At 54.8% G+C, this 20,489-nt stretch overlaps 2 protein-coding genes across 4 annotated transcripts; one reads left to right on the top strand and one right to left on the bottom strand.

Moving 5' to 3' along the window:
- The first annotated feature begins 840 nt into the window (after window positions 1-840).
- On the top strand, window positions 841-2,473 carry COMMD5 (COMM domain containing 5). Of its 3 annotated transcripts, none has more exons than XM_068983995.1 (2): window positions 841-930; window positions 1,589-2,473. In XM_068983995.1, exon 2 carries the CDS (start codon window positions 1,644-1,646, stop codon window positions 2,316-2,318), a length of 675 nt encoding a protein of 224 aa, XP_068840096.1. In that variant the 5' UTR covers window positions 841-930; window positions 1,589-1,643; the 3' UTR covers window positions 2,319-2,473. The 3 variants fall into 3 exon arrangements, with proteins under 3 accessions (XP_068840096.1, XP_068840099.1, XP_068840098.1); XM_068983998.1 differs by having other exon boundaries at window positions 886-925; XM_068983997.1 differs by lacking the exon at window positions 841-930 and adding an exon at window positions 1,061-1,267.
- Window positions 2,474-12,337: 9,864 nt separating this feature from the next.
- Window positions 12,338-17,851, bottom strand: ZNF7 (zinc finger protein 7). Its single transcript, XM_068983352.1, has 4 exons — window positions 17,821-17,851; window positions 17,217-17,343; window positions 15,380-15,496; window positions 12,338-14,124 (listed from the first exon to the last, which is right to left on the bottom strand). Exons 1-4 carry the CDS (start codon window positions 17,821-17,823, stop codon window positions 12,341-12,343), a joined length of 2,031 nt encoding a protein of 676 aa, XP_068839453.1. The 5' UTR covers window positions 17,824-17,851; the 3' UTR covers window positions 12,338-12,340.
- Window positions 17,852-20,489: the final 2,638 nt, after the last annotated feature.

The following is a 20,489-nucleotide window of genomic DNA, read 5'->3' as shown; positions in this document are numbered from 1 at the left end:
TGTCTCCCAGGCTGTACTCCTCATTTTGCCCCAATAAAATTTAACTCACAACTCTCACACTGGTTTTTGTTTTTTTTTTTTAGTCTGCAGGACACTAATCCCATCCTAACTTAAATACTTCCCAAAAGGTCCAATTTCCAAATAGGGTCACACTGGGATTAGGGTTTCTACAGAAGAGTTGAGGGGCGGGGCACATTCAACACATGATTTGTCTGACAGTATCCACACTGATGGTGTGAAATGGCAACTGTGTGGCTTCTATTTTCATTTCCTTAATGGCCAGCAAAGCCCAACATCTCTTCAGGTGCTCATCAGCATTTTACATTGTTCTTCTTTGAGATAATCTATTCAACCCCCTTGCTCATTTTGTGGACTTGTCTGCCTTGTTTTTCATTGACTTTGGGGTTGGGGGGAGCCGGGGGCGGGGCCCACCCCGCGGCTTGCAGAGTCTTGAACCTGAACCACTGCAGTGAAAGCGCCGAGGTGCTAACCGTCTGAAGGCCAAGGAACGTCCCTCACTGACTTCTAAAATATCACTGCATGGAGATAAATGGACACCCCGTCAATTTACCCATTCAAAGAGAACAACTGAGAGGCGAAGCTCGCTCACATTTTTGTGCAGGCGAGCCTCGCGGCCTAGAGTCTGCACTCAGCCCCGCCCGCGCCCCCACACCCCAGAGCCGACCGCGTCTCTTCGGTTCACAGCCGCCGCGGAAACCGCAGAGCTGAAACCGCAGAGCTTCCCGCGGACTCGGCGCCTGGGCCTCGCCCCTCCGACCGCTGAGCACCGAGAGCAGTCCTCCAGCAGCCCTAGAGCGGCCCGTGGAGAAGGGTAGGGCGTGGCGAGCGTCACCTCTCAGTCGGTTCCGGGAACCAGGCCCTGCTTCCGGCTATTCGCGGTGCTGCTCCAGGCTCAGGACCTGGTGTAAGGTGCGGGCTGCGGGGTGGGAGAGGGCTACCCTGTCTGCGGAACGGCGAGCGCCCCGGAGGCAGGAAGCCGATATGGCAGTTCGGGGCGGGGCCGAAGGTCGCTGACCGCTGGTGGGGCGGTGGCTCCGCCGAAGCTTGGAGGCCGCCTCGGGGGCTCCTTTCTCCGAGCCTGGAGGCAGCTCACGGGCCTCCCGGGAGCGGAGCCCGAGCGGCCGGCAGCGGGGCAGTGGACGGTTGTCCTGGCACAGGCCAAGCCCTGAGGGAAAACCCGGAGTTCGGGCAGTGGCTGGTCGCTGACGACCAGGGTGACGGGCGCTCGGCCTTCCTGGAGAGCGAGGTGCGAGGAAGCCTGGAGAGCTCCCCTTTACCCCGGGCCGCCTTGCTGCGGACGGCTCTGCGAACTCATGTGTGCTCTCCTTTTCCTGGTTCTCTTCCTTTTCTCCTCCTCACCTCATCTCCATTTTCAGCTGCTTTCTGCCTCCCCTCTTGCAGGGACTGGAGAGGGCTTTCTGCCACATGATTCCAGGGCACCTCCTGTCACACTGGCTGTCATCAGTGGTTCATAGCATCAGCATCTGGGAGGTGGAGACCCTGTCAGTCCTAATTCACTGGCCCAAAGGGTGTGGGGGTCACTGGGCTTCTCTCGCACCCCTTCTAGGCCGGCTCGACTGAGACCTCCTACTAGGCTGCCTGTCAAAGAGCAGGAAGCATCGATGTCTGCTGTGGGTCCTGCCGCTGCACACCTGCATCGCCCTGGGGACAGTCACAGTGACTGCGTGAGTTTCCTGGGGGCCCAGTTGCCCCCTGAGGTGGCAGCAATGCCCCAGCTCCTGGGCGACTTGGACAGGGCCACGTTCAGAAAATTGCTGAAGCTGGTGGTCAGCAGCCTGCAGGGAGAAGACTGCCGGGAGGCTGTGCAGCACCTCAGGGCTGGCGCCAACCTTCCTGAGGAGCAGTTGGGTGCCCTGATAGCCGGCACACACACCCTGCTCCAGCAGGCCCTCCGGCTGCCCCCGGCTAGCCTGAAGCCCGACACCTTCAAGAACCAGCTCCAGGAGCTTTGCATCCCCCAAGACCTGGTTGTGGACTTGGCCAGCGTGGTGTTTGGTAGCCAGCGGCCTCTCCTTGATTCTGTGGCCAGGCAGCAGGGGGCCTGGCTGCCCCACGTCGCCGACTTTCGGTGGAGGGTGGACGTGGCCATCTCCACCAGCGCCTTGGCCCGCTCCCTGCAGCCCAGTGTCCTGATGCACCTGAAGCTCTCAGATGGGTCCGCCCTCCGCTTTGAGGTTCCCACGGCCAAATTCCAGGAGCTGCGGTTTGCTGTGGCCCTGGTCCTGAAAGAGATGGCCGACCTGGAGAAGAGGTGCGAGCGCAAGCTGCAGGACTGAGCCTCTCGCCAGTGCCTTCTGGTTGCCCAGGCGGCTGTCTCAGATGGGCTCTCCAGAGCGAAGCCCGCCCTTCTGAGAAGTGAGGGAGTGTAACCATGTCTTTCTGTAAGTGAAGTAGACAGCTGTGTCTTTCCCTTTTTTTGGAAGTAAAGCAACTGTAAAAAAAAAAAAAATACGTCCTCCTGGGTAGGCATCAAACCGAATGCGCCCTCTCCACAGTGGTCAGTCTGTCTTGCTGCCAGGTAAGGGCACCCACTGCGCTGGTGGGCCCACGTGTGGTCTGGGGTTCAGGCCAAGGCCTTTGTGAGGACACAGGCTATTCAGCCTGCCCTGTGCAGCATCCAAGCTGTTGCTCCTTTGCTCTTGGAAACCCTGTGTTTCAGGGTGCACGTTTCATTCCCCATCTTAAATCCCTGACCTTAAAGCACATTCTAGTGGAGGGGGTGCGGGGAGGAATGTGTAATAAAAACAAGAAGTGTAGCCCGGGAGAGGGTAAGCGCTGCAGGACGTGCAGCAGCCTCCGGAGATGGGAGGCAGGGCGGTGGGAGAGCTGGGCTGCACTTTAAATCAGGTCTTGGGGTGGGTCTCCTGAGGATGTGGTTCTTGAGCCGAGAGGAGGCAGAGACACTGCTCTGAGGGAAAGCCTGTGGGCGCGGGGCTGCAGCCAAGTGGGAGGAGATGAGTGGAAGCGCAGGGGCAGGCCGAGGGCCTCTCTGGGAACTCGGCTCAACTCAGTGAAATGCTTCGATAGACGTGTTAGGGGATCACACCAGATACTGTGTTGACTGCAGAGGGCAGGCCGCAGGATGGGGTGAGGAGTCTGGAGTTGGTGGTGGCGGCAGAGGGGAGCGGGGGCCTCGCTTAGCTTTCTTGCGGCTGGGTGGCTCAGGCAGCTCAGACCACCATAGACCAAGTGGCTTGAACAACAGAAATGACTTGCTTGCAGTTCTGGAGGCTGGGGTCAGCGTGCCAGCACAGTCAGGTCCTGGTGAGGCCTCTCCCCTGACCTTTGGACTTGCCTCTGTGCATGTGTATGCATGCGTGTGTGAGTATGTGACAGAGTATGTGAGCATGTGTGTGTGTGTGTGTGAGAGAGAGAGAGCGCTCTCCTCCTAAGAGAGCACCAGTCCTATGGGATCAGGGCCCTGTGTTTATGACCTAATCCAACCTTAATCACCTCCTTGAAGGCCGCAGTTTTAAATGCAGGCTCAGAAGGGGTTGGGGCTTCAACAATAGAGCGGGAGAGTGCTGGGGAGGAGGGAGCATGGGCCTCTCCTGGGTGCCTTTAGGGCAGCAGTGTGAAGAGCCCTTGACCAGCCCTGTCCCCTCCAGCATAACTGCAGCCCAGGTAGGGGGCCTGACAGTGTTCCTGCCTCTGTGGTTTGCTCTACCAGGAAACCAGGTCACAGCCTGGTAGGATTAATAGGCCCAAGCATCAGGCAGGAGCTTCCTCTGAAAAATAGCGATTGGGTTTGGGTGCCCACCTGGCATCCTGCCATGTCTGTTGGAAGCCCCTAGCCTTCCCTAGCACCCCCTTCCTGTCCCCACTCTGTGCCAGAACCCATCAAGAGCAGCAGTGTTTCCTCTGTGCTGTTACCAGAATGCTCCCATGATCTTGAATAATTAGGCCTTTCCCTGAGCGAGGGTCCCAGCAAGTTGGGCCAAAGGGACAGAGAGGAGGTGCCCTGGGGGCTGCACTCAGAGCTGGGGTTTCCTGAGCCATGTCCCATGTGGGGCTCAGTCCTGGCTCAGCCGAGGGCTGCGGACTCCCGGTGTCTGCAGTATCAGCCAGCATCCTGGGCCCTTCTTCCCTGAGGACAGGAGCTGGACTGGGCCATCCTCGCTGCTGCTTAGGCCTGCCCACAAGGACCTGCACTGTAAGCTGAGCACCATGTCTGCTTCAACCAGTGATGGAGGCCCTCTTTGCTATGACTTCTTCCTCAAGCATCAGGCATGTGTCAGGAATATGTACTTACGATATGTTTGGAAAATCCTAAAAAATCAAAACTAAAAAGAATCAAAAAGCTTTGCCCATAGACAGCCATGGAGAAACCGTCTTGACCAGATTTGAACTTATTCTCTGTGCTGTGTCTGTGTGTTAACGCAGCTCTGTTCATTTAACTCTCCCTGAACATGATGGTCTGTCTGCTGGCTGCAGAGCATGCATCCCTTCAGTGGGCATGCTGAGTTCCCCTTGGGCTTGGCAGACAGAGCACCAGAGACTGGGCAGCTCCTAAAACAGTAGACATCCATTTCTCACAGTGCGGAGGGCGGACAGCCGAGGTTGGGCCAGCAGGGTCAGGGAGCCGTTGTCCTAGCTGCAGACATCGCTGTCCTCATGTGGAGAGAGGACACATGAGGGGACTCCAAAAAAGGGAGGGGGCTCAACCCTCATGACCTGAGCACACCCAAAGGCCCCCCTCCTCACATTTGACATTAGGTCATTTGACACAAACATTCAGAGCAGAGCAACTTCTGTGTTTCCTTTTTTTTTCTCAATTAAAAATGACAGTGATGTTATGCAACTGGAGATTATTATACTGAGTGAAGTCAGAGAAAGACATATCACTTACATGTGGAATCTAAAATACCACACGAACACATCTACAAAACAGAACAGAATTGTGGATGCCAAGGGTGAGGAGGCGGAGGAGGGAAGGATTGGGAGTCTGGGATTAGCAGATGCAAGCTATTGTGTACAGGATGGAAAAACAATAAGTCCTCCTGTACAGCACAGGGAACTATATTCAATATGTGTGTGTGTGAGTATGTGACAGTGTGTGAGTGTGTATGTGTGTGTGTGAGAAAGCGCTCTCCTCTTAAGAGGGCACCAGTCCTGTGGGATCAGGGCCCTGTGTTTATGATATCATCCAACCTTAATCACCTCCCTGAAGGCCGCATTTTTAAATGCAGGCTCAGCAGGGGTGTGGGCTTCAACAACTGAGTCCATAGACTCAATTGAGAGTGCTGGGGAGGGGGGAGCACGGGCCTCTCCTGGGTGCCTTTAGGGCAGCAGTGTGCAGTCCTTGACCAGCCCTGATCATGATAAATCATGGAAAATGTGTATGTATAACTGACTCACTGCTGTACAGCAGAAATTATCACAACGTTGTAAATCAGCTGTATTTCAACAAAATTGTTTTGATCACATATCAATAAAGTGAAGTCGCTCAGTTGTGTCTGACTCTCTGCGACCCCATGGACTGTAGCCTTACCAGTCCCTCCATGGGATTCTCCAGGCAAGAGTACTGGAGTGAGTTGCCATTTCCTTCTCCATGGGATCTTCCCGACCCAGGGATCGAACCCAGGTCTCCTGCATTCCAGGCAGACGCTTTAACCTCTGAGCCACCAGGGAACCCCAACAGTAAGCAGTAAATGGATTTTATGTATTAAAACTGTTTAGAGGTAGGAACAGAGAAGGCAGAACGTGACCATTTTCCACATTGAATCATACCTTGTGTAGCCTTTTGTGTTGGCGTTTTACTTAGCATCAGTTCTCAGTTCAGTTGCTCAGTCGTGTCCGACTCTTTGCAACCCCATGAATCGCAGCACGACAGGCCTCCCTGTCCATCACCATCTCCTAGAGTTCGCTCAAACACATCCATCAAGTCAATGATGCCATCCAGCCATCTCATCCTCGGTCGTCCCCTTTTCCTCCTGCCCCCAATCCCTCCCAGCATCAGAGTCTTTTCCAATGAGTCAACTCTTCACATGAGGTGGCCAAAGTATTGAAGTTTCAGCTTTAGATTCATTCCTTCTGAAGAACACCCAGGGCTGATCTCCTTTAGAATGGACTGGTTGGATCTCCTTGCAGTCCAAGGGACTCTCAAGAGTCTTCTCCAACACCACAGTTCAAAAGCATCAATTCATCAGCGCTCAGCTTTCTCCACAGTCCAACTCTCACATCCATACATGACCACTGGAAAAACCATAGCCTTGACTAGATGGACCTTTGTTGGCAAAGTAATGTCTCTGCTTTTCAATATGTTATCTAGGTTGGCCATAACTTTTCTTCCAAGGAGTAAGCGTCTTTAAATTTCATGGCTGCAATCACCATCTGCAGTGATTTTGGAGCCCCAAAAAATAAAGTCTGACACTTTTTCCACTGTTTCCCCATCTATTTCCCATGAAGTGATGGGACCGGATGCCATGATCTTTTCTGAATGTTGAGCTTTAAGCCAACTTTTTCACTCTCCTCTTTCACTTTCATCAAGAAGCCTTTTAGTTCCTCTTCACTTTCTGCCATAAGGGTGGTGTCATGTGCATATCTGAGGTGATTGATATTTCTCCCGGCAATCTTGATTCCAGCTTGTGCTTCTTCCAGCCTGGCGTTTCTTATGATATACTCTGCATATAAGTTAAGTAAGCAGGGTGACAATAGACAGCCTTGACGGACTCCTTTTCCTATTTGGAGCCAGTCTGTTGTTCCATGTGCAGTTCTAACTGTTGCTTCCTGACCTGCATACAGATTTCTCAAGAGGCAGGTCAGGTGGTCAGGTATTCCCATCTCTTTCAGAATTTTCCACAGTTTATTGTGATCCACACAATCAAAGGCTTTGGCATAGTCAATAAAGCAGAAATAGATGATTTTCTGGAACTCTCTTAGCATAGTGTTATTGAAAAAAAAAAAAAAAAGCGACCATTTTAAAGCCCTAGGGGCTTCCCTGGTGGCTCAGATGGTAAAGAATCCGCTTGCAATGCAGAAGACAAGGGTTCGATCCCTGGGTCGGGAAGATACCCTGCAGAAGGGAATGTCTACCCATTCCAGTATTCTTGCCTCGAGCAATGCCACGGTAGACAGAAAAGCCTGGCGGGCTGCAATCCTCAGAGACCCAAAGATTCGGACATTACCTAACTTCCCAAAGCACGTCCTTGCGCGCCCCCTACAGGCCAGGCCCTGACGACGCAGCCGAGCGGGGAGAAGGTACAGGTTGAAGGAACCATCAGGTGTAGGCGCTCCACCAGGCTCATGTTAGCCCCTTAACCCAAAGGCACCGACGTGGTGGCGAAGCGCAGAGAGGTTTGAATCTTGCCCAAGGACACGCAGCTGATGGGGGAGCTGGTGGGCGGTTCTCCGCGGAGAGAGGCACTCGGTGCTGGCTCCCGTCCCCCGAGGCCGCTGGCCCCAGGGTGAGGACACGCGCTCGGGGCAGATGTCCACAGGCTGGGGCGTGTCTCTTTTGCTGGTTAGCATAGCAAAGTTCACTGGTGCAACCAGGAACGAGGCCTGGAGTCCAAGCCTGGCCCAGGTGCCCCAGCTCTTAGCTCTGCTGCCACAAAAGGGCCCTGTGGTTATGATTCCGTGATTTTAAGGCACGTGCTTGGCAGGAACACACACAGGGTCCCTTCCTGAGGGACCCTGGAGGAGGACAAGAGCTCTCAGCTGAAGCCCACCTCATCCTCTCGGCTGATCTAGCAGGCAGGGGTGCTTTTCTGACCGAGGCTCGGAGCTCCGCGCCTCAGGACTAGGGTTTGCACAGCCTCTTGCCTGCCAGGCCACAGAGGCCTCTGTCCCTGTGCTCCCGGCCAGGGTAGCCCCGCTGCCTCCCCGCCGGCCACGTGGCTGTGTCCACCGTGCTCATCCCCTCCCCAGGCCCTGGAAGGTCAGCAGACTCAGGGTCTGGGGCCCTCTGAGGCTCTGTGTCAATACGTGCTGTCATCTCCACCCTTGAGGGGTCCAGGCCACTAACTGGGGGTGCAGAGCTCTGCTTGCTCACCTGCTTCTCTCCCCCATCCCCAGAAGGCACCATCTGTGCCTTTTAAGTCACTGGTCAGGAACACCTGGACCAGAACATTGACATCCTTGGGAGGCTGGATGTGGTGGGCCCTGACTATGTCGACCCCTCGCCTTGGCCTCCGATGAGCTCGACAGCTCTAATACTGCCAACCGCAGGTTGTCCATTTGTGAGCCCTCGTGCTTGTCTCAAGGAGGCGCACACGGGCAAACAGTGACATAGGCATCACTGTAGAGAGAGAGAGGTTTTCGTGAGCAGACGATGGGCACCAGGCTGTTCCCAGGACTGCTGGCTCTTGGTGCTGAACGGAGCCAGGTAATGAGGGCCACCAGACTCAAGACCAGGCACAGCCTCTGGCCTTACTGTGTGCAGGAGGTAGACATGATCCAGCTGGAGAAATTCCCTCCAGCTGTGGGGCACAGGCTTACTGGCTAGCAGAGGTGGCCCTCCTCACCTGCATTGTGTGTGGTGACCTTTTCTCTAAATGGCTAGAGGATATTTTAGCCTTTCAGGTCATGATTCTATCAGCTCTGCCCCTGTAGCTCAAAAACAGCCAGAGAAAACAATGAAACCAATGTGCATGATTATATTCCAATAAAATGTCCTATGGACACTAGATTTTAATTTCACATCACAAAATTTGTTTCAACCATTTGAAACCCATTCTTAGGACTTCCCTGGTTGTCCAGTGTCTAAGACTCCACACTCCCCAGTGCAGGGGCCCCGGGTTCAATCCCTGGTCGGGGATCTAGAGCCTGCATGCCACAACTAAAAGATCCTGTGTGCCACAACCGTGACCCAGCACACCCCAAACCAGAAAAACCATTCTCACCTCCAGGGCCATGCGAAACCAGGTGGGGTGAGGGTGGCTTTAAACGCTGCACCTCCCTGCACGCCTGTAGGGCTCCCTGACTGCAGAGCTGGCCCTGCCGCCGTGTCCCCAGACAAGAATAAGACCTTGCAGAGAGCAGATGTTTGACCTTATGTAGACCTGTGGAAACTCTTGGCGCTGGAGCATTTTCTCTCATCTGTGGGCCTCTAAAGCTTCACCTCAAAGCCTGATGTACCTCAAACACAGCATTCATTCAACAAACTTCTCCTGGGCTCTGAGTGCAAGCCACATCCACAAGAGGACACACGGATGTGACAACCCACTGGGCTCTGCAGACACCCCACTTTATTAGTGAAGCTTCCACAATGCTCAAAGTATCATAAAGCTTATCTGATAATGAAGACAAATTTCAGGTCAAAATTATGAGTTTAATTTGTCTCCAAAAGAGAAATCCAAAGTATTTTAGAATCTATAAGTGTTCTAGAAATTCTCTTTGGCCATGCTGGGCATCTTGTGGGATCTACAGAAAGCTGAGTCCTGACCACTGGAGTGCCAAGAACTTCACAGAAATTCTTAAAATGAGTTTACTGTTCCTGAAACCCCAACTGGGAAATACAGCTTGGAAGCAGTAGTCCAGAATTCCCACACCTGGCAGGCAGCCCTCTCCTCTCCTCCCAACACACACACACAAGTACGAAGACACTTCTCCGTGCTCTGGGATCTGAAACCCATGCAGCAGCCGTTTGAATGCAACGTCATCAGGTGACACACAAATACCACAAACCTTTGTCACGTGGATGCAGCTAAGAAGACTCCTCACCCAATGTAGGCCTTGAGATTTATTTCTATTGAATTTTTGGTTATCCTGGGACATTTAAGTGAACAAAACATAACAACAGTGGAAAAATAATACCTCAAAGGCTGGAGGCAGGACTGCCACACAGTCAGAGGCACCTTGCAAGCAAAGGGCCAGCTGTGTTCCAAGAACCTTTATTTGGTCATACTGAAATCTGATTTCAATATAATTCTCAAATGTCACAAAATAGTCTTTCCCCACCCCCCTCCAACTGTTTAAAAAATGTAAAAACCATTCTAGTTCTTAGGCCTTTTACAAGGTAAACTGGGACATGAAAATTCTGAAGGTGATTCAAGCACATGTGGATTGTGAGCAGCACCAAGCCCACATGTCAGGAGCCCTGCCGACCGGCCTGGAAGCAAAACCAGGAGGCTGTCAGATCAGAAGCAGCTGCCGCATTGGCGAAGACTTCTTGGCTGTCTGTGATTACATTTCTCAGACATGCATGCATTTACAGACTGACTCCAGCTCAGGTTTTGTGGAGGTCCCAGGCCAGTGTCCTCAGGCTGATCACCAGGCTTCACAGATGTGGGCACAGGCCTGCATTTGGGCCGCGGGGCACACAGTGGGCCAGCCCCCAACAGGACCATGCTGATTCCGAATCCAGGTGCTAGAGTGTGTTTAAGGCTGGGTCCTCTGGCCCTTTTTGGCTGGCCTGCAAGTGCTGTCAGGAAAGACAAGTATCCTGTGGCGCAGACCCTGGAGTCCAGAGGCCCTGCACCCCTTTGCGCGTCATTACCAGGAAGTGGCCAGGAGGACTCCCTTGTGGGGAGGGCCCATCTGATGACAAACCACTTTCCTAGCACCAGCAGAGGGTGGGGGTGTGGCATGTCCACCCAGGACTTTGATCTTGTCCTACTGTTAGGTGGCTCAAAAGGCCTAAGATATGGCCCACTTACAGGTGCCCACCTTGCCCGGCTCTGAAGGCAGTGACCACCTGGTTGAGCACAGCAGCTGAGGTGCAGACGTAACCTCTGGTGTCTGGAGAGGTCCCTGCCCTCTTGCACTGACTTTCAGACACAAGTTGTGGGTGAAGCAGGGGGTTATAGCTGCTATAGGTGCACACTGTCTGCATGGTGCCCCACCCAGGGCAGGAGCACACCGAAGTTGCAGGTGGGGCAATCCTTGTCTCAAGACAGCGCTGCGACCTACACTCCTTGTGCCAGGGAAGCAGCCAATCAGGCTGAGCTGCTGGGGGGTTGAGTCCCGTCTACTTGCTGAGAATATCCTGGACTCTGCTGTCCCAACCTCTCCAGGCACCTGGAGCGGCTGCCACTTGTTCTCGGAGAAAAACCCACAGGCTGCTACTGGGCTAGGTCACACAAGGCGAACCTGGGCTTAACACAACGTGTGACGTGACCCAAGTCCTGTTGCAATAAACCCGCAAGTGTCCTCAGGGTCACCTGTTGGACACGGGAGAAGTGGCCCCTCCATGGGAGACAGCCCTTTGCCCTATGATTATTGTCAATGGTGCCAAAGATAGCCGGGTCTCAGGGTGGTCCTGGGTAGCAGCTGGTGACACTCCTCATCCTGAGTCCCCCTGCACAGCCCAGGGCCCTAGGTCATGTGGGAGCCACTGCTGCACGTCAGCCTCATCCTGCAGCTCGCAGGCCTTGAGCTGCACCAGGAGCCGCTCTGCAGCCCAGCCTGTCAGTCAACCAGAGCAGTGATGTTCCCTGCACGTTCCTCCCGCTGGCGACAAGATGGCCACATGCTCTGACCACTCGACCCAAGCTGGGCCATGCTGGCAGAGAAAACCTGAGCAGGAGGCAATGCCAGCAGAGTGGGCTTGCTCACTGGCACCCAGTGCTCGGCACCCATGGGCCCTCTGCCCAGGGACCTGTGGGGCCCGTTGAGGCCACATCCCCACGCTGATCCTGGTGAGCAGGTGTCTCCAGCACCTATCGGCCTATGCAAACGCACCAGCTCACGCGTCTGCCTGCAGACCTTCCAGTTCTGGTGGTCCGTGGGGCTGGTGTTTTGAGGGTACGCCTCTGGTGCATCCTCAGGGCTGCTCTTTCACTCTTGTAACCACTGTTAAGACAACGCTCGGGGAGGCCATTGGGTTCTGGACTTACAGCAGGCCAGGGACTGTCCCCAGGCCTGGGTGCTGCTCCTGGCGTGCCTGCATGGACCCAGCACCTCCCCGAAGAGAAGGGCTGCTCTGCGAGGCGTATCCGCTGAGAAGAGCAGAAGGGGAGCCCGGGCACCCCCTAGCAGCCCTGCACAAACACATCCTTGCTCCAGAAACCAGTCTGGTACCTGGGGCCTAAGCAAGGCATCCCAGGTGACTTCTTTCACCCCCTCAGCCAGTGGGGCTGCCGGGGCTCGTCTCATGTCTCGTCCACAAGGTGCAGGGTCATCCCTCTGAGAGCTCAAATGCTACACGTGTCACCCTGATGTGAGACACGAGCTTTACTGGAGGGGATAAGGTCAAACGTGCCAGCAAAAACATACACCACGTATGAATCTCAAAACCTAAGAGAGCAGTTCTGAATCCTCCCCAGTTTTCTAAATCTTCAGTGTAAAAGATCCCATTTCAAATAAGTTAAGGCTGTAGGTTTATTCACATTTATACACATTTGTAAAGGTAAGTGGTCTAGCCCATGTGAATTTTCTGATGCTGAGTAAGCCTTGAGCTCCTATTAAAAGCTTTGCCACATTCATTACATTTGTAAGGCTTCTCTCCAGTGTGAATTCTCTGGTGGATAATGAGATGCGACCGCCACCTGAATATTTTCTCACATTCATTACATTTGTGAAGTTTCTTTACAGGATTAACTCTCCTACGACTCGCGTGGGTGGAAACCTCCAGGGTGCTCCCGTACTCACGGTACCACTGGGCACGAGTGTGGATCCTCTGGTGCTCGATAAGGTATGAGCTCCGGCTGAAGGCCTTCCCGCACTCACTGCATCCGTAGGGCTTTACCCCGGCATGGATAATCTGGTGCTGGAAAAGGGTGGAATTCTGGCTGAAGGCCTTGCCACACTCGCTGCACTTATACGGCCTCTCGCCCGTGTGCACCCTCTGGTGGATCGTGAGCTGTGTGCTCATGCTGAAGGCTTTTCCACATTCGAGGCACTCGTAGGGCTTCTCCCCCTTATGAATCCTCTGATGGTAAATGAGGCTCGAGCTCTGGCTGAAGGCCTTCCCGCAGTCACTGCACTCGTACGGCTTCTCCCCGGTGTGAATTCTCTGATGCTGAATGAGGTGTGAGCCTTGGACAAAGCCCTTCCCACACTCATCGCACTTAAATGGTTTTTCTCCAGTGTGAGTTCTCTGGTGGCGAATAAGTCGTGAGCTGCAACCAAAAGCTTTTGAACACTTGTTGCATTTATAAGGTTTCTCTCCAGTGTGTGTCAGTTGATGCTGACTCAGGCGGGAGACCCACCGGAAAGCCTTTCCACACTCGTCACACTTAAATGGCTTCTCGGGAGCATGCATCCTCTGACGTGCACCCAGGCTAGGACTCTCCGGGGTTCTCGGGAGCTCAAGCTTCTCCCCAGCATGCATCCGCTGGTGCTGAGCTAGGGTTGAGCTCTGGCTGAAGGCCTTGCCGCACTCCTGGCACGGGTAGGGCCGCTCTCCTGTATGGGTCCTCTGGTGCCTGGCCAGCTGAGACTGCTGGCTGAAGGCCTTCCCACACTCCCGGCAGCCATAGGGCCTCTCTCCCGTGTGGACCCTCTGATGATGGATGAGGCTGGAGCTCTGCCCAAAGGCTTTTCCACATTCTTCACACCTGTAGGGCTTCTCCCCAGTGTGAATCCTTTGATGCTGAATAAGTTTTGAGCTCAGGCGAAAGGCCTTCCCACAGTCGGTGCACTTAAACGGCTTCTCTCCAGTGTGGATCCTCTGATGCTGAGTAAGCTGTGAGCACAACCTGAAGACCTTCCCACACTCCCTACACTCATATGGTTTCTCTCCAGGCAAGGTACTCAGATGTCTCTCCTGAAAGCAATCAGATAACTTTTTTTGGCACTCCTGGCATCTGTTGGGTTTCTGTTGGGTATTCATTTCCTGGTGCAAAGCAACATCTGAAGGAGATCGCAAACTCCTGCCACATACATCGCACCTTCGGAAGGACCCCTGACTTTGATCAGGCTGACAACCCAAGTGGCCACTGCTTCCCCGCTCGCCATGACCCTGGAACTCGTCCTCAGCGAAGGCCTTCCTGGGAACCATGGTCCCCATGTTCAAGAAGTTTTTATGGAAGAGGGAGCTTGGCTGTCTCTGTGAACAGACTTCAGGATCTGAGGTGTTTCCAAAGCCAGGACTCTGGGGAAAGTCCTGGGGCAAGGTTTTGACCATGACCCCCCCAGATTCTGATTTAAGACTGTCCATGTCCTCACAGGCCTGCTCACCATCAGTCCCAACTGTAGCATCTGAAATGAACAGGAAGCAAATTGCGGCTAATCCCCTGTGCTCAGAGAAAGGTGACTGGGGGGTGGGGGTGCATACCATCCCTGGGACTGAGCCCCCTCCCAGGACAGGCTGTACTGAGCATTTGGAAAGATGTGATGAGAAGTCAGTGCCTTTTGACAGTGGTCAAAATCTGGTTCTGTTCATGCTTAATGCATTCATTCAGTTACTATATACCTGGAAGACTGCAAAGAGCCACTCTCCTACGTGGAGGGGAGGTCATCTCACAGGGAATGAGCAGGAGGAAAAACCCACAAAGAAGCAAAGTGAGCCCAAAAGGGTGGAGGATAAGAGGCAGGGTTAGGGTGCCTGTGAGAGGAAGTAGAGTAAGGAGGAAAGAGGGGCTGAAAACTGAACAGAGGGGTGTTCTGTACTGAGAAAAATGAGACACAAGAGCTGCTAAGGGGCACACAGGGGTGAATCCAAAAGAGGTGGGCCTCAGCTGTCCACTGGGCAGGGTTCTCTCCAGCCCCTGCCAGTCCTGCCCTCTGACTCACACTGATGTGTCCATCCCTTGCTGCCCTGCCCCTCAGCTTCCAGGTGGCCACAGTGACTACACTGAGCTACACTGACGCCTCCTTCCTGGGGGTTTCCAGAGGGCCCACCTCCCTGCTTGCCCTCCACATGGAGGGATGTGGCCACCAGCCAAGGAATACCTGGGGCCACCAGAAGCTGGAATAGGCAGGGAGGATCCTCCCCTACAGGTTTCAGAGGGGACACGACACTGCTTTGATCTTGGACGTGGTTCCCCACAACTAAGGAACAGTAAATCTCAGCTGTGGTAAGCCTCCAGTCTATGTGCTTTGTTACAGCAGCTTCAGGACACCAACACAGCCCTGGAACTTCATCTGAGAAGCTAGGTCACCCAGACCCCATGAAACTCTGGAGAAAGCGTGGCAGTGACAGGTGAACAGCTACTCAAGAGTCACACGTGTGCCTTTGCTTAATAAGATTAGTAAAATTCAAACTAACAAAACGTGGTTCAAAAACAAACTGTCTTGCCATAAAGCACAGGAGTTCTATGCCCTTGCTTTTCTGTAGTTTAGTCTCTCCTGAGGCTACCCCATGACTGGCCTTCGCCTCCAGGCCCACCCCACAGCATACCCAGGCAGCTCAGCAAAGCTGCATGGATGGCCTCTGGGGTCCCCCTCCAGCCTCCCACCTGAGCCCTCGCCAGGCATGGGGACCTTGAATCCCTCCTGTGCCCAGAAGCCTCACCTGTCCGGGTGGTCCTGGCTGCCTCTCTCCCCTCTGCTCCTTGCAGGTCGAGGACCCATGGATCCTGCCCCTGTTCTAGCCGGGAGATCAGCTCAGGCTTGAAGACCAGGAATCCTGCTGTGGGGGCAGCAGAGGAGGAGACGGCATCATTGTGGCTGGGAGTGTAGCTCGGGGCTCAGTTCTCCCTGGTCCCCAGAGTGAAGGGTTGCGGGCTACTGGAGCACAGGGGCCTCCTGTCCAGACCTGCTGCCTCCTGAGGCTGGATAGAGAGGAACGTGTGGACTCCCATTCTGGCCCTGATGCAAATGGAGACAGGGCCAGGACTGCCAGGGAGTCCTGTCACCCAAGTCTGCAGAACACAGGCCAGCTCTCCTCCACGGGGAGAGAAGCAGGCCCAGCCAGCACCCCCCTCAGTCCCCTCAGGGATGCTCCAAGAGGCAGGGTTGCTTAAGAAACACTACAACAACAAATCAACCAACAAAATGGATTTTAAATCAGAAGGTATGAAGCCCAGTCAGCAGCCAGCAGCCCCAGCCTCAAGCCCTCACACAGAGCCCAGGGCCTCAGCAGAGGGCTGGAGACTGGCAGGCACCCCCTGGCACCTGCCTTCTGGGGCCAGTAGCCCCCATGCTGTGGGGCAGCCATGTGAAGTGCTCCCAGCCCACCCAAGGGCTGGTCAAGCCCTCTGGCTAGAGCACTCCTCAGGTTTTCAGCCATGGGTTGGGGAAGGCAGCAGGCAGAGAAGGTCAAAGGCTCAGGTGACAGCAGGACCCCACACTCAACAGGAAATAGGTTCCTGACAAGCACATGTGTGCTGCTCTCAGAGAAACGTCCCTGGGCAGCCAGAAAGGGGGTCGGGCAAAGGCCATGAAACAATACTACAGCCTGCACCTGATCTAAGTGCAGCTGGACACAACAGCAATCACAATGGGTGGCTCAAAACTATTACTATCCGGAAACTATGTGATGAATTAGTAAGTGGCAACTGTATTTACTATGAGTCAAAATTTGTAGGATGCAGCTGAAGTGATATTTATGCATAAAATTTCATGTTTTTAAATACACCAACTAGAAACAAGAATGGTAAACACAGAACAGGTAAATACTAAACTCAAGAAACAATAAGAAACCTGATTGAGTAGCTGTTCAAGCTATTTCAAGTTTGGATTCTATTTCTATTCACTCAGGCAGAGAGTCCACGTATCTAACTTTTAAAAGTCCATCTACACTGTAAGCACAGCCAAAAGGTACAAAGGCAAGAAAAGAAACAACACAGCAGACCCAATAAATTAAAAGGGAGGAAGGAAGAAAGGCGGAAAGACTCAGTAACGGAGCGCCCTGCCCCTCCTGCCCCCTAAACCCACAAGCTGGGTCTCTGAAAGATGAAACAACAGTCTCATGGCAGTATCAATCATGGTCAACACAGTGAAAAAATGCTGCAAAAATAAATAAGAGAAACAAATACAAACATAACAGACATTAAAAATGAAGAGTGTTGTGAATAAGTACACACTAGAAAAACTGAAAATCTGAGTAGCTGTTTAAGTTATTTCAAGTTTGGATTGTATTTCTACCTACTCAGGCAGAAAGTCCACTTACCTTGTGAGCACTGAATCACATGACATATGCAAACCTGGGAGCCTGGGGCAAGATCTCAGCTCACCAAGACTCCTCCTGGGGTCAGCTTCTGACCCACAAGGACTCACAGTCCCAAGCCCCTGCCTAGTCATGAGGGCTCGACCACATGGCCCCCAGATCTGCAGCCTCTAACACAGGCCAAAACAGGTGGGTGCTGACCGATGATGGAAGGGGTAGGGGTGTCCGAATAAAGCCTCACCTAGTCCAGCCACACTGCTGTGGTTCTCAAGCATCACCTCCTTGTAGAGAGCCCTCTGGCCAGGGTCCAGACACTGCCATTCCTCCCGCGAGAAGTGCACGGCCACATCACCAAATGTCACAGCCTCCTGAAAGGACACACCCCAGTCTCCTGGCTGTCTCAAGCACACAGACCACAAGGTTGAGTGAGACAGTCACCAGGCCCCTTTGGTTTTAAAATCGAGGGAAGGAAGGAATTCCCTGGCTGTCTTGCAGTCAGGACTCTGCTTCCACTGTAGGGGGCACAGGCTCCATCCCTGGTCAGGGAAGTAAGATCCTGCAAGCTGTGCAGTGTGGCCAAAAAATAAAATAAAATCAAGGGGAGGGACGGTATGGAGGAGAGGGCGGGACCCAGACCATGGGGATCTGTAACCCTCCCCCAAGAGCCTCAGGCAGGCCCAATCTGAGCAGGGTTTGTTCACTACCTTGGACACACCCGAGATTGGCAAGGGGTCAGCAAGAGGCCGAGGGTCTAGGTCCAGGCCCATTGGGCACGGTGGGTGCCCAGAGGAGCAGACAGGGGCCTCACAAGACGAGGGAGGGAACAGGGGAAGTCAGACTCCTACCATGAGGCTCGGTGGGTGGGAATCCACGTGTCCTGGCTGAGAGACCTGTTGGCAGTTACCAAAGAGTCAGAGGTCACGATCCTGGAGGCCCCAACCTCTCACTTCCAAACTCATCGAGGGGGTACCACGTCCTCCAATCCTTTACTTCCAACTCCAACTGTTCTCTGGCAGGGACTTGTGGTGGGGCCAAAATGGCCGTAGCACTACAGTATCTGCCCTCCGAAGCTTCATTCATCTTTCAGAGGGTGTGACATGGAAGAATTACTCCACAAACATGTAATGGATAGTTGCCACGTGTACCAGGTGCTTGGCTACGCAATAGGAATGTGGTAGTGAACAGCACACAAGGACTCTACCTTCTTGGAGCAGCCTAGTGGGGGAAAGAGTTAACTGACCATGCAAACAAACCAAAATTACAACTGTGATGACAGCACAAGTACAAGGGACTCAGAAAGCATTTAAACTAGGAAACTCTGACTTAGTCTGATGGGGTCACTTCCCCTAGGTGCTAACTCGGTGCTAATGGGGGTGGGGAGGGAACTCGTAGGCAGCAGGAACAGAGTGTGCAAGGTCCAGAGGCAAGGACCCTCCGAGGCAGGGAAGACTAGTGGGGCAAGATCTCAGGCAGCAAGATGAATCACGGTGTGACGGGCGGCTGGAGTAGACAGGAACCAGAAAGATGGACTGCAGGGAGAAGAGGAGGGGACACCTGACCACACCCCAACCCTCGTACAAAAATCTGACCCCTCTCCGGGCATTCCCCTGGGAGGTCAGAAAGAGAAGTGGACTTCCTAAGGGAGATTCTGACTCCAAAAGCGGCTTGAGGGAAGAAGCTTTAGGCCATGAGCTGATTCAGACAGCAGTGACCACTGTCAAGCGGTTCCCCACCTGGGCCTGGCCAGCAGCAGGCATGTGCCTCCCAGTGCTGGATCCTGGGCCCCCTGTAGAGAAGTACAGGCTCTAAGTAGCAGCCAGAATTAAGAGAAAATACACAGCCTACAATCCCAAGACATAGCCCTTTTGGCCACCTTCACGAAGTCTAGGTCTTGAAGGAGCAGTGAGAGAGGGTAAAAGAGTGCCCCCGAGGGAGATGATGGGTATGCAGGCTGGAGCATGCCTAGAACCGGAGGGGAGGCTACGAGGCTGCCGCGAGGCCGGATCTGTGAGATGACCCCTCCCGCTTCTTCCCGGCCAAGACGGACAAGGCTCGACCACCGCCCTACCTGACGCCAACGGGCTCTCAGAGCCGCCCGCTCCACCAGCGCTTCCCAGCGGAGAGGCCAGGGGAGCGCGGGGCCCGCCGCATCGGAGGCGGGAGGACGCGGGGGCCGGTAGGAGACCTTTTAGCCCAAGGGGAGAAGGGAACGTGGGCAGCCCCGACTCTAATCTACGCCCTCAGCACCAACTCACCCTCCCGGGCCCAGCCAGAGACTCTAGCAGCGCGACGACGCCGGAAACGGGCCTCGGACGCTCGCCGCCGCTCGCCTCGCAGACTTCCGGTTGCTCTGGGCGGTTCGGAGGTTCAGCCGACTCGGTGGTTCCCAGCCGGCCCCCAATCCGGGGAGCCGGAGAAGGGGCGGGGCCAGGCAGCTTGAGAACCGACAGAGCCCGGAGCGGGCGGGGCAGAATCCGGTAAAGGGCGGGGTCACAGTTCAAGGAGGGCGGGGCCGGAGCCGAGGGAAAGCTAGGGCCCGGGCCCGCTGCTGTGTGGCCTAGGGGAGGGGAGCAAACCCGGACGAAGCCGGAGGCGAGCGACCTGAGGGTCGCCCGGGCGCACCTCTGGTCACAGACTGGGTCGCTGGTCCCCGCATTGGGTTCTGTGTGCGGGCTGCTGCCGGGCAGAACGCGCCTGCTGGGCCTGTTCCAGGCTCCAGGACTACAGAGACGCCGCTGCCCCAGCTGTGCCCAGTGGAGTACGGGGGCGAGCGGCCAGGTGGGGCGCAGAGGAGCCCTGTGGAGAGAGTAGATGCTCCTGTCCTTGGGAGATGTCTCGGGCCGCGGGCACCGCAGAGTGTGGAGGGGCACCGACAGCCCAGAGATGAAGCTGGGAGGGCTGCAGAAAGGGTGAGGACTACCAGGAGGAGCGGCCTAGACCGGGACGTCTGGCTGGGGTCCCTGGCTGCGTCGCGGGGCTCCAGGCAGCGGGACAGCCTAGGACCCGCCGAGAGACCTGAGGCGGTGGGCCCTCAGGCGAAGGGCGGCGCGCCCGGGTGTCAGGTCAAGGCTGCTCCTCGCTGTGCCCTCTCCCACCCCAGCTTTGTCTGGCTCCTGGGGCAGCCTGTTCTGGGTGTTCTCCCATACCCACGCGGTCCTGTGTGTAGGGGGAGGGCACCCCAGCTTCTTCCGGATTCGGCAGGAGCCTCCTCTTCGGCAGCCCAGCTCCCTCAGCTTTGGGAATGACGCTGCGCGCGTCTTCGGAGGCCACAGCTTCCCGTGCAGTCCGGACCCTTGGAACTTCTCACACTGGACAGCCCTGGAGCGGCAAGGTTGAGGGGAGGGCCCTGACACCAGCCTCATTGATGATCCAAACCCTGGGGTCCCTGGCAAAACCCCAGTGAATGGGCGGAAGCCCAAGGAAGGAGATGGACAGTCAGTTCCTGGACAGACTCCTAGGGGAGGTGGAAGGGAAAACCTAGTATGCTCAGAGTAACCAGCTCTTTTCCCTGGGC

This window comes from Capricornis sumatraensis, chromosome 11 (genome assembly GCF_032405125.1).
Source record: "Capricornis sumatraensis isolate serow.1 chromosome 11, serow.2, whole genome shotgun sequence".
NCBI lineage: Eukaryota > Metazoa > Chordata > Mammalia > Artiodactyla > Bovidae > Capricornis > Capricornis sumatraensis.
Note: the sequence above shows the minus strand (reverse complement) of the source record. Positions and strands in the feature narration are given on the sequence as shown.